At 46.4% G+C, this 13422-nt stretch overlaps 2 protein-coding genes and 1 pseudogene across 4 annotated transcripts in view; 1 reads left to right on the top strand and 2 right to left on the bottom strand.

The window, feature by feature from the left end:
• Positions 1-13422, bottom strand: part of LOC133283275 (olfactory receptor 14C36-like) — a 538687-nt gene that overhangs the window by 73477 nt on the left and 451788 nt on the right. The gene's annotated exons all lie outside the window — the stretch shown is intronic.
• LOC133283299 (olfactory receptor 5AP2-like) lies at positions 5137-6094 on the top strand (annotated as a pseudogene).
• On the bottom strand, positions 11344-12264 carry LOC133283298 (olfactory receptor 5T17-like). The gene has a single exon (XM_061479982.1). It carries the CDS (start codon positions 12262-12264, stop codon positions 11344-11346), a length of 921 nt encoding a protein of 306 aa, XP_061335966.1.

Here is a 13422-nt window from a genome sequence, read left to right as displayed (position 1 = left end):
ATATCAGGGGGAATCCCATCCCAGGCTTCAGCTTCACAAGAGATTTCACTTCAAAGAAGGGAATTGTAAGCAATGGAATTCATAACTGAGAATGATGAACTGTGCTGAGACCATCCAGTGGTAAGGAGAATTTGGGCACATCAAGGGCTCATCCCATTCATATTAAGGGGTGTTGTACATTCATCTGAAGTCCTATTTACTTAAATGGTGAGGTAAATGGAAATAAGCTGGAAATGAGCAACCACATGCCATGTCCATGACCAGATCATCCTAAAGCACACCAGGGAAAACTAAATTGTCTATGTCACTGTCCTGGGTTCAGCAGTAGCAGTCATGTTTCTCCTCCTTGGTAGCTGGTGCAGTGCAGTGTTTTGACTTTCGGCTCGGGAACAGAGCTGATAGAGATGTTTTGGTTTGGCCAAGGACTCTGTGAGCCTCATGCTCTGCCAGGGAGGAGGGGAAGCTGGGAGGAAGCAGAGACAGGATACCTGACCCAAACTGACCAAAGAGGTATTCCATACCACAGCACGTCATGCCCAGGAGGTAACTGGGAGTTAGCCGGAAGGGCTGGGAGACTGCAGGGTTGGAGGAGGTATCGGTCGGAGCTTGGTCGGGCTTGGGGGGCGAGTTATCGGTCAGCGGGTGGTGAGGTGTTGTATTCTGTTCCCTTGTTATTTCCTTTATCATTATTATCATTGGTGGTAGCAGTAGTGATTTGTGTTATACCTTAGTTACTAAACTGTTCTTATCTCAACCCGTGGGAGTTGCAATCTTTTGATTCTCCTCTCCGTCCCTCCGAGAGCAGGGGGAGGGCAAGAAAGGGGGGGAAGTGAGCGAACGAATTACCTGACTGGGTTTAAACCACGACAGTTCTTTTTGGCGCCCAACGTGGGGCGCGAAGGGTTGAGACAACGACAGATTTGACTGGATTAATAGTCATTCGTCACAATGCTGATTTATTGGGTATCAGAGTTGTTCTTCTTGATCTCACAGCTTCAGACCGTTGTAACTTACGTAGAGCCGGTATTTGCTGTGATAGTGTTTATCAAGTGTGGGGCCTGGGCTAAGGTTCTTGTCTCACTGTGCTTTATGGCAATGGCTTGTAATACGGGCGGGCTCCAGCAGCAGGGCGGGACGGACGTGGCCGTGGACTTGTACCTGGCCGTCCGGCTGCTCTTCACCGTCCTGGCCCTCACCCTACTCTCCATCTTCGTGAGGCTGCGGGGAGCCGAGGGGGAGCGGCCCCGGGAGCCGGCGGCTGCTGAAGCGGCCTGGGAGAGCGGCCCCGGGGACCAAGCGGCGGCGGGAGCGGGGCCGGAGGCCGCGAGGGGACGGCTGCCGGTGGAGGAGGCCGGGGCGGTCGAGGAGCAGAAGGAAGCGGCTGCCGAGCAGCGGGATAAGGCGGCGGAGGAGCCGAGCCCCGCGGAAGAGCCGAGCCCCGCGGAGGAGCCCAGCCCCGCGGAGGAGCCCAGCCCCGCGACGGCCGAGAGCATGCCCCGGCAGCCGCCCGCCGAGCCCCAGGAGGATGCAGGAGACCACGCAGCATTTCCCAGCAAGGCAGAGGAGGAAGAGCCGGACTCAGGAAAAGAGAAGCTGGCGGTGGGAGAGCCGGCAAGCACAGCAGCCACACCAGCCCCAGTGACAAGCACAGCAGCATCGTTTGAGAGTTCTGAAGGCTCTGAATGGCCTTTGGGTACCCTTGGGACCTGCCTGCTGATTGTGATGGGGATCAGCATGTTGGCACACACACAGGCTGTGTTCTACCCACAACCATTTTGTCTGATCTCAAAAGTTAAGCAGAGTCAGGTTTGGGTCTTGTCTGGGGTTAGACAACAATATAGGGGGACCAAGAGATTTTCCCCAAGGCTGGAGAGTCATGAGTGGCAGGGTGTGTAGGACAGTATGGGCAAGTATCTAGTCCACTGGGCCCCTCCAGTGCTTTGGAAGCATCGGAGATGGAAGGCAGCTGTATGGAGTCCCCAGCAACAAGCTGCAGAAACTGCTTAAGGGGACAGTGAATTATTTTAAGTCTGGTGGGCCCATGGCACTTCAGGCCATCAGAGCAGAGATGCAACACAGAGATGGACTCATGATCGAGGGGTGGACTTAACAATGGACACTATTGCCCAGGTTATTCACGAGTGTGAACACTGCACACAGTCTCTCCTGCTCTGGAAGACTGTTACAAGAGATGGAGCCTGACATGGACCAGATGGACGCAGCAGCTTTATAGGGACTGGTCCATGCACTAAGATAAGAGTGCACCGAGATAAGAGTGATGGTATATTGAAAATGTGGGATCTGAGCATGACGTGAATAGTATGGAATAAGGGGTGGATAATGTCCTGGGTTCAGCAGTAGCAGTCATGTTTCTCCTCCTTGGTAGCTGGTGCAGTGCAGTGTTTTGACTTTCGGCTCGGGAACAGAGCTGATAGAGATGTTTTGGTTTGGCCAAGGACTCTGTGAGCCTCATGCTCTGCCAGGGAGGAGGGGAAGCTGGGAGGAAGCAGAGACAGGACACCTGACCCAAACTGACCAAAGAGCTATTCCATACCACAGCACGTCATGCCCAGGATGTTACTGGGAGTTAGCCGGAAGGGCTGGGAGACTGCAGGGTTGGAGGAGGTATCGGTCGGAGCTTGGTCGGGCTTGGGGGGCGAGTTATCAGTCAGCGGGTGGTGAGGTGTTGTATTCTGTTCCCTTGTTATTTCCTTTATCATTATTATCATTGGTGGTAGCAGTAGTGATTTGTGTTATACCTTAGTTACTAAACTGTTCTTATCTCAACCCGTGGGAGTTGCATTCTTTTGATTCTCCTCTCCATCCCTCCGAGAGCAGGGGGAGGGCAAGAAAGGGGGGGAAGTGAGCGAACGAATTACCTGACTGGGTTTAAACCACGACAGTCACTTACAAAGTAAGCCTGTTGATGGTGACTTAGGTCGGGGGAAAAGTTTCTTCTACTTGTGGTCAACAAAGGAGCCACAATCAATGCAATTAAATGCTGAAAAGTTAGGAAGGACAGAGGCCTTTGAAATCAGACCAGAAAATAACACTTGAATGTAATGTTCGATTTCTCACTCTAATTTCCCTCACTGAATAGACTATCTCCTAAGTTGCCCATGTAGGGATAGGATCTGGGTGGAGAGGGACTGGCAGAACAGTGAGCACTGGCTGGGCTGTTGGGTGCAGAGGGTGAGAGATTCTAGTCTGCAGGAGACCAGAGACTGCCACAGGGGTTTGTCTTCTAAATCTGTCTAAACAGAACCAAAAGAGAATGCCATGGGGTGCAGGACCCATCCCACAGTATCTGAGCAAGAGCAGGAGGGCAGGAACAGAGACCTGGGACAAGCCAACACAGATCAAATCAATCCCCCGATTACGATCAGGTTCAGCAATTGCTAGGAAGATACATGAACAAGCTTTGGTCACCATCAAAGGATCCCATAGATGTGCACAACTCCTGCTAAAACGAAAACAAAAACTCAAAAATAGCCCAACTTCCCTGGGCTGAGCTTAAATAGAGATGAGGAGTAAATGGGTGGAGGGTAGGGATGAAGTCCCAGCTGAGGCTGCTCAGGGGAATAAAGGCCTATTAGTTCACCCTGGGACAATTCATCACTGCTTCAAATGCCCGTTTCTCATCCTTCAATACAGTGGAAGCCCTAAAGCACAAGCTCAGGTGTTGGACATCCAGGCACTATACGTGGATAATCCCACTGGGGCTCAAGTGTTCACAGAGGGATATCAGCAGCAGCTCCAGAGAAGGAGTCACTTGTGGTTCCTGTCGCATTTAGGGACCCTCTACAAGATCTGAAATGTCTCTAAACCCATCCTCATTCTTTTGGCAAAGAGAGATAGAATGCTTGGCATAATACACAAGTATGTCAGAAGCATCCCTTCATGACTCTCAGATGCCCAAGCACCACAATGCCTTTCAGAGGTGATTTCACACCCTTTGCTTTTCCTTCTCTTTGTTTTCCTCTGGGAAAGCATGAGCAGCCCTGGAGGCTTCCTCCCAGGAGAGCACATGCAACTGTATTTACAGCCCCAGCACCACAAGCTGGGCTCTTGGAGTCTGGCACGAGCTCCCTTCTCTTCACATCAGGTGCTTAACAGAGCTGATGCCGGTACGTAGATGTTCTCTGCTGCACTGGGGATAAATCCTTGGCTCCCATCACTCGGTGGCAGAGGGAAGGCACAGGAGGTAACACCAACACAAAGCAGAGCCTCACCTGCAGTGAGGTAGTGGGTTTGCTTCTTCATGTTCTCTCGTCCTCTTTGGTAAAGCTGTGTCAGAAAACAGCCTTACCAATGTGGGTTTTCTTTATAAGAAGAGGGAGCAATGTCTGATGCAGGTTGTGTTTCTTTTACATCGGCAGCTAAAGCAAGATGAACTGATTTATTCAAAAGAATCTTATTCTGTTATAAAGAAATGCAGCATTTCAGATTGTCAACAGAATATGGTCACTAACAAATCAGCCTTTGGATTCAGCCTCTTATAACATCAACTCTTTTTTAGGTCAAGCAACATAATGCCCATAGGTGTGAAGGTGCTTCAGCATGCTGGAACTCAGAAAGGTATAAATCATGACTTTAGCAATGTGAATGTTATCCTTTTTGAATTATGTATAACACTTTGATAAATGCAATCTTAAGACTGGCATTAGAACTAAAAACCAAAGGAAAATTCTGGAGGTCATTAATGTGTAAGCTACCATTTCAATGGGAATGTGACTTTCTCTTGCTCAAGGTTTATGTGTGCTCCTATGAGGTTCCTCTAAGCTGTCTTCTGACACAAACTGCCTCCAATCTGAAAGTGAGTAAAGATCTGATTCTTCACTCAAACCTGAAAAATCAGGTGCTTGAATAAATCCATAGTTTATGTTTCTCAGCGTAGAAGAACAAAAATGGCAGTTTTTGCTTCATCGCACTCTCTGTTCTTTTCCAAATACCTCAAATGAAAACCAAAATCATATAATTTGGGTTTAAAAAATACAATACAAAATATTAATTCCACCAAAACATGGCAGTTAAACTGGTGATCGATTGTAGTTAAATGTGGTCCAAAAGTGAATTTCTGTTTGCAATGATTTTGATGTTTTCTCTTCCTTTTGCCTTGGTAGGTAACACCTGGTCATGGGAGGAAATCACACGCAGACTAAACTCATCCTGTTGGGAATTACAGACAGCCCATATGCACAGACCCCTCTTTTAGTCTTGTTTCTATTGATTTACATTGTCACTTTGGTGGGGAACTTTGGCATTATCATCTTGGTGCGGGTCTCCCAGCCTCCACACCCCCATGTACTTCTTCCTCACCCATTTTGCCTTCACTGACATCTGCTATTCCACAGTCTTCTGCCCCAGGATGCTGGCAGACCTGTTATCAGAGGACAAAACCATTTCTTTCGCTGGCTGCATGACGCAGTTCCTCACCTTTGCTTTCTTTGCTACTATTGAGTGTCACCTCCTGGCCATGATGGCCTATGATTGCCATGTTGCTATCTGCCAGCCCCTGCTTTATGTGACCATCATCTCCAGCCATGTCTGCTGGCAGCTGGTAGTATCATCCTACCTATTCGCCTTCCTCAGTGCCATTGTCTACACATGGTGCGTGTTTGGAGGTTCCTTCCGTGGTCCCAACCGCATCGACCACTTCTTCTGTGACAAAGTTCCTGTGCTGAAGCTCCTGTGCTCCGACACCCACAGCAGCGAGATGCTCATCTTTGCCTTCGTCACCATCAACTTAGTGGGCACAAGCGTGGTCATTTTACTCTCCTACATGTCTATCATCCGCACCGTGCTGAGGATGTGCTCAGCACAGAGCAGGGCCAGAGCCTTCCACACCTGCGCCTCCCATTTGATGGCTGTTTCTATATTCTTTGGGACAGGATTCTTCATGTACCTACAACCTTCTTCTAGCCATAGGAGCCTGGATAAGGTGGCCTCCGTCTTCTACACTGTGGTCACCCCAATGCTCAACCCATTCACCTACAGCCTGAGGAACAAGGAGGTGAAGGGGGCTCTGCTGAAGTGTGGGAGGAGGATGTTCAACCACTGGCAACAAGCAAGACTTGTATCATGCAGGACATGAATACTCTACATCAAGTGAGAACGCCTAAACTAATGGGATTTTCCACTAATCCTCATGACTCTGTGTAGCTCTTTCACAGTTCCTGCACAATAGTCAGAGTATTTAATGAGAACTAGAACCCCCATCGCATCTTCCTTGGAAGGAAACCAAGAGGAGCAGGAACCTCAAACTTCATTTCACTTCTCAGCCACCAGCGTGTAGGAAGAGATTACCTTGAATTATCCCAGGCTTCTTTTTCCTCGCAGGAAACACCCATCAGCTTTATTCAATTCTCACTTTTGTCACTGATAAATATCCACTTTTTTTTTGCAAGATTCTTGACCTTGTCCCTCAATATATGTGTAATATGTGTTTATGTGTGTAAATATATATATGTGTGACAGAGGAATACAAATAAAACGTATAAAACTGGTATTACAAATAAAGTGACACAGATAGACTTAGAGAATCACAGAATTGTTTAGGTTGGAAAAGACCTTTAAGATCATCCAGTCCAACCATTCCCCAGCACTGCCAAGGCCACCACTAACCCATGGTACTAAGGGCCTTGTCTACACGGTTTAGGACACTTGTAGGAATGGTGAGCCCAGCTCTGCCCCGGGCAGCCTATTCCAATGCCTGAGCACCCTTTTAGATATTTCCTAAAGAGAGCTGACTGGGAGGGTACTGTCCAAATGGATGGTGGTAGCAGTGATCCTTCAGCAAGAGGGATTTATTGGAAGCCTGCTGCAGTGTTTGGCTATGGGGTATATGCTGGCTTTTGATCAGCCTTGGGGAAAACATACCTGGCATCTACACTGGATATAACTGTATAGGAGATTTTCCCACTGATTTTCCCACTGGACTCCAGTATTTAAGCTCATTTTATAAATTCATACTGTCGTTGTTTCTATTTTTCCCCAAGAAAGTGATTTCTTACTTTCTAATCTTTTTACTACTACCTTCGGTTTCCTTTGCACAAGCATACGGGCCCTTTGGGGAGGCAGCGAGATCAAAGGAAGCTGACAGAGCCACTTGTATTTAGAATTCCCATGACATTTCCCATGACAATTCCACTTGGACTCAATGTATGGATCTGCATGACTGTACTGCACAGAATCATCTCTATCTTGAGAAAAAAATGATTTTCTCACCTCCTGGCTTGCTTTATAAAACAGAGCTTCAGAGAAGTAAATCCTCCAAGTCTCCTTTTTTTTCTCTGTTCAGTTCTATAGGGTGTTGGGTGTCAATGTTTGGCTGCATCTACCAGAGACTCCTGTCTTTACCTGTTATTACTTTCTATCTTAGATGGTTGGGATACGATGCCAGCAGCCTCACTGGGCACATCACCTTTGGCAATCTTGTTTTCTCTCCCCTTCAGCTTTAGCTGAAAAATTTCCTTAGTGATTTCGTAAGTTAAAAATCTGCAGCTGTTAATTCCTCAACCTTTGAGATGAGTTGTCTTCTGGGAGACAGAATAGAACAAGATCGGACACTGTCCTGAAGTTACTGAGAAAGAGCATTTCTTAGAGGTGGCACCTCAGCATCTTCAAAGCAAAGAAACATTGAAGCTGGAAAGATTAAAGAGTCTTTACTAAGACTTGAAACACATTTCCAAATAAAAGTGCTGCCTATCTACTAAAGACCATAATTCTAATATATTTTGAAGTGGAGGAGATACTAATGACCAGAGAATAACACTGAATGGAATGCTCAGTTGATTACTCTATTTTCCTCACTGAGAAGACTATCTCCTAATTTGCCCATGCAGGGACATGGTCTGAATGGAGAGCGTGTGCCAGAGTAGCGAGCCCTGGCTGGGCTTTTGGATGCAGCCAGAGAAAGGTTCTAATTTCTTAGAATCATAGAATAGTCAGGGTTGGAAAGGACCTTAAGATCATCCAGTTCCAACCCCCTTACCATGGGCAGGGACACCTCACGCTAAACCATGCCACCCAAGGATGGTTTGCAGAAACCTGGCCAGTACCACAGGGGTTTCTCTCTTTAATCTCTTGAAACAGAGCCAAAGGGGAACACCATGGGGTGCAGGGACCACCCCACAGTACCTGAGCAAGAGAAGCAGGGCAGGAACAGAGACCTGGGCCAAGTTCAGCCAAGACTCCAAATCATCAGGCAAGTTGGTGATGACAAGATAGGTACGAGAGCAGGCCAAGTCAGATCAAATCAGGCCCTGAACCACGGTCAGGTCCAGCAATTGCTAGGGAAGTCTATGAGCAAACCTAGGTCTTCATCAAAGGATTCCACAGGTGTGCACACCTCCTGCCAAACTGGGAACTGGAACTCCTCTTATGAAGTTCAACCTCCCTGGGCTGAGATTAAATAGAGAAGGGGGACAAATGGGCAGAGGGTGGGGATGGAGCCGCAGCTGAGGCTGCTCAGGGGGATAAAGGCCTGTTACTTCACCCTGGGATAATTGATCATTGCCTCAAAATGCCCATTTCTCATCCTTGAATACAGTGGAAGCCCAGAGTCACCAGCTCAGCAGGTCTTCATCAAAGGATTACACATAAAGGATGTGCTCAGCACAGAACAGGGCCAGAGCCTTCCACACCTGCGCATCCCATTAGATGGTTGTTGACTTATTCTATGGTACAATGTTTTTCATGTACCTACAACCGCTATCTAGCCACAGGAGCCTGGATAAGGTGGCCTCCATCTTCTACACCATGATCACCCCCATGCTCAACCCATTCATCTGCAGCCTGAGGAACAAGGACGTGAAGGCGGCTCTGGTCAAGTGCACAAGGAGGTTTTTCAACCACTGGCTACACAAAAGAGCTCTGTCATCCAGGACATGAACAGTTCATCTTAACTGAGGAAGACTGCGATGCACTAAAACAATGAGATTTTCACTAATCCACATGACTTTATTTATGTTCTTCCACAGATCCTGCACAGAAGTCAATGACAGTATGTAATGAGAAAGAGACCCAGCCATCACATGCTCCTTGGAAGGAAACTAAAAGGAGAAGGAACCTCAAACTTCAATTCAGTTTGTAGGCACCAGTCTGTAGGGAGAAATTACCCTCAATTATCCCAGGCTCCTTTTCCTCACAGGAAACACCAATCAGCTTTATTCATTTATAACTTTTGTCACTCGTAATTATCTATTTTTCTTACAAGATTGTTGACCTTGTTCTCTGCTCCAATAAAATTCCTCACTCTTACCTGTGAGCTCTTTATTAAAGTTGCTGGGGTGGGAGGGAAGAGCAAGTGTAGTTTTACATTTCCTTGCTGAAAAAGAGTCGGAGAAAAGGTTTCAAAAGATTCGTAGCATTTGTTTGTGCCTTTCAAAGAGAAGAAGTTGGTGGGAATCAAGCTCTCAAGTTGCACTTTTGAATATCAGGGCAAATCCCTCCCCAGGCTGCAGCTTTACAATAGATTATACATAAAGGAAAAAATTGTAGACAGTATCATTCATAACACAGGATGATGAACTGTGCTGAGACCACCCAGTGTAAAGGAAAATTTGGGCACATCAGCTCTCCTCCCATTCATTTTGAGGGGTATTTTATACTCATTTGACATGACCTTTTACCTAAATGGTGAGAGAAATGGAATTCCAGCTTGAGATCGGCACCCACATCCCATATCCATGCCCAGCTCATGCTCAAGAGCACTGGGAAGCACCAAACAGTGGATTTCACATAAGAATTAAGCCTGTGGGAAGTTTCTGTTGATGAAAGACAATCCTGAACACAGAATCAATGGTATCCGGGTCTCAAAGAAGCCAAAACACACTGATGGGGGAAAAGTTCTTTTGCTGATGTGAGTAGGAATTAACTTATATTTGGAAAGTATGTTTATAATGAACACACTGCTTATGTGCACTGAAAAACAACATTATTAAGAGAACACGTCTTACATGTGGGGGAACGTGTTGGCAGGACAGAGACCTTTTATATCGGACAGCTTTCTTCAAAACCTTCAACACACCTTGTTTTCTTCCATTTTGTTGGATATTTTGGCTTAGACTATACATATAGAATCATAGAGCCACAGAAAGCCCAGGCTGGACCTCAAAATATTATCTGATCTGAGCTTTTGTGGAAACAGGAATCTAGATGAGCATTGTCATGTGGAGGGCTCATCCCTGTCTGATGAATTACCCCACTCTGGTGTCCTTATTTCCTCTTGGGTTTAAGAAAGTTTCCAAAGCAGAGACAACTGAAATGGTCAAAGGTTTACCCACACTTGGTGCTACCTTTCCAAGGGAAGTCTTGAATGCCATAGTCCTGTGTGTGGTGGATCCGACTCAGTGAACTGGCAATAGGAACCTCAGTCTAACGTGCAGGGGAGGCACAATTGTGAATTCCAGCAATATAAGAAACAGGCTTGAGGGTCTGGAAATACATTTTATACTGAGAGCTTCATTGCATGATTCTGCTTCAATCTTTGCAGAGAAGGGATCTACAAAAAGCAGAAAGCCCTGGCTGTAGACACAAACTTCTCACATCAAATACATGACAGAGGTCCTCTCATTAAGTACTTCTGATACCTCAAAAAGAAATCACCTTTTGGCAGGAAGAGCTGGACATGGGCCTCTTTACCCTGTTCTGCAGGTGCTGTTAGACCAGCCTGAATATTTTGGAGGAGAATATTGGATTCTCTGGAGATGATTCAAAACCTGGACTACATTGAAATGAGCATAAAAGACGATATTATTCAACAGCCTTATCTACCTAACAATTAGTTAACAAATCTCATCTTTAGATACCATATCTAGCTTTATCCATAGATAATAGAGAAGATAGAGATCTCAGAGCAGTGCCTAATTAGGTGAGGTTAATGCCAGTTTTTCTCTTAAAATAAATGTACTTCATTCATTATTTTGAGTTCATTTCCTGCACTTGTACAGAAAAAAATTCGTTGCCCTTTAATGATAGGGGAGAAAGACCCTGAAAATGAGAAGAGGTCGTAAGGCAGGTTTTAAGCCATCAACTGGGAGATGCTGATGGCCATGGAAGAGCATTTTCACAGGGCTATCAAGGAGCCCAGAACTAATGTTCAGTGCCCATCTGATAAGACAAAAAAAGAGGGGGGGGGAAATAAAGGCAATAAAATAGAGCAGATAAATTAGATTGTGGTGTTGTGCACAAGCCAGTCATAGGAAGAAAGACAGACTTGGAAATGGTTCCAAACCAGATCTTTAAGGTGAAGGAATAGGGTGGCGAAACAAAAGTCCTTGGTGTCAACTGAAGCTCTGGAGACCTTTGTCACAAAACCAGCAGCTAAACATCCTGCCAAAGCTACTTCCACCTGACAAAGTCCCTCAGGGCATTCTTCACTTCCCTGTTCCTGAGGCTGTAGATCAGGGGGTTCAGCATGGGCACCACCAGCGAGTAGAACACAGCAAAGACCTTATCCGTGCTCAGGCTGCTGCCAGACCCTAGTCGGAAGTTCAGGCCGAGGATGGACCCGTGGAAGATGGTGACTCCAGCCAGGTGAGAGGTGCACGTGGAGAAGGCTTTCCGAGCAGAGCTGATCCTTGAGACAGCAGCGAGGATGAAGGCATAGGAGACCAGGATGGCCAAGATGGTCACCATCTCCACCAGCCCACCAAGGACAAATATCAGACACCTATTGACACGTGTGTCGGAGCAGGAGAGAGCTAGAACAGGCATGAGGTCACAGTAGAAGTGGTTGACCTTGGCTGGCTGGCATAAAGGCAGGCTGAAGGCGAACTCTGTGTGCACCCAGGAATGCAGCAGGCCAAGCACATAGGAACTGGCCACCAGCAGCATGCAGAGCTGGTGGGATATGATGGACAAGTACAGCAAGGGCTTGCAGATGGCCATGTAGCGGTCGTACGCCATCGCAGCCAGGAGGAAGCACTCGGTGATGCCAAAGGCTATGAAGAAGTAAAGCTGGGTTGCGCAGCCGATGACAGAGATTGTTTGCTTCTCCATCAGAAAGTTCATTAACGTCCTCGGTGCCACCACTGATGAGTAGCAAGCATCGAGGAGAGGTAAGTTGCTAAGGAAAAAGTACATGGGGGACTGCAGCTGAGCGCTGCTCCTGATGAGCACAACCATGCCCAGGTTCCCCACCAGCGTGATGAAGTAAATGAGGAGGAAGAGGATGAACAAAGGTGCTTGTAGTTGGGGGTTGTCCGTCAGTCCCACAAGAGTCAGCTCCGTCACTTGCTTGCTTTGATTTTTCTCAGCCATCTTCTCCTAAAGCACTGCAAGATGTATTCACAGTGCCATAATAAACAGTTAATGAAGACACTCAGCACCTAAAAAGCCCATCGATCCCCAAGGTCTGGATGGCAAACCCTCTCCTTATCAGAGATCTGCTTCATTTGCATCAACATCCATCAAAAAACAGTTAGCAAAGCAATGAATGTTTTATTCTGGTAGCAGTCACTCTACCAAGTGTTCCCTATTCCATTCATTCTAATATACATCTCCCTGATGTATACTCATGGTATATATCACATTCCAGGGTAACCCTCCCAAGTTCTGACAAAGAAAGTGTAAAAGAAGGGGTTCAGTGCTTCCTGTAATGAATTAGTGACATCAATAATGAAAATTTCACACTAGACCGTGTCTTTAGAGGTGACACGGTCTAGTGTGAGATGTCCCTGCCCAAGCCTGAGAGGTTGGAACTAGCTGAACTTCAGGTGCTTTCCAACCCAAACCAGTCTGTGATTCTGTAATTCTAGGACTTAGAATCATAGAATCAACTGGGTTGGAAAAGACCTTTCAGATCATCAAATCCAACCTTTGAAGTAGAATAGAACATTTGGCATCTTAGGGAGCCTTCCCCGTAGAGGTTTTCCTTAAAGGTGATTTTGCTTGCACACTGCAGAGATAAAACAGGAAAACCCCATTTATTCTTCAGTAACTTTTCATCTGTTTTGCTATTTCAGGGTTATTCTTCTATTGGGTATATAGAAATGGTGAAGTGCCATCATGAGGGAGAAAACCATTAAAAACAAAAAATGGCACAACAAATCTTTTCCTTTTTATCAACTTTTCCTACACCTCCTCTTTCTAAAATCCATATTTAAGAGTTCTATGAAAATACACCATGGCATCCTGCCTTTTAATCACAGCATCAGGGAGGGATATGGAGCAGCCTCCACAGGGGTCCACAAGGAACCACTGTAACATAAACACTTGGAAGAGACCAAGAAAAGAGACAGGAAAACTGCTGGGAATAGCAGATCAATATTAGCCTAAGATCATGGAAAGCACTGTGCTGCTCATGGGGTGTGCGTCACTGTCAGCAAATCTCTGCAGTGCAATGAGCACAGCTTTCCTATCAGCAGTCACTGTAAAACTGGTATCAAAGAGCCTGGCTTATATTCAGAAAGGAAAATC

Source organism: Pezoporus flaviventris, unplaced genomic scaffold, assembly GCF_033815535.1.
Source record: "Pezoporus flaviventris isolate CSIRO_AGI_PZ_B2104156 unplaced genomic scaffold, CSIRO_AGI_Pfla_v1 ptg000160l, whole genome shotgun sequence".
In the NCBI taxonomy this organism is placed as follows: domain Eukaryota; kingdom Metazoa; phylum Chordata; class Aves; order Psittaciformes; family Psittacidae; genus Pezoporus; species Pezoporus flaviventris.
The sequence above is the reverse complement of the archived record's forward strand: the minus strand, read 5'-3'. Positions and strand labels throughout refer to the sequence as shown.

What these genes read in the sequence shown, in the direction of transcription:
- LOC133283298 (XM_061479982.1), bottom strand. Translation starts at nt 12,264, where the DNA reads ATGGCTGAGAAAAATCAAAGCAAGCAAGTGACGGAGCTGACTCTTGTG.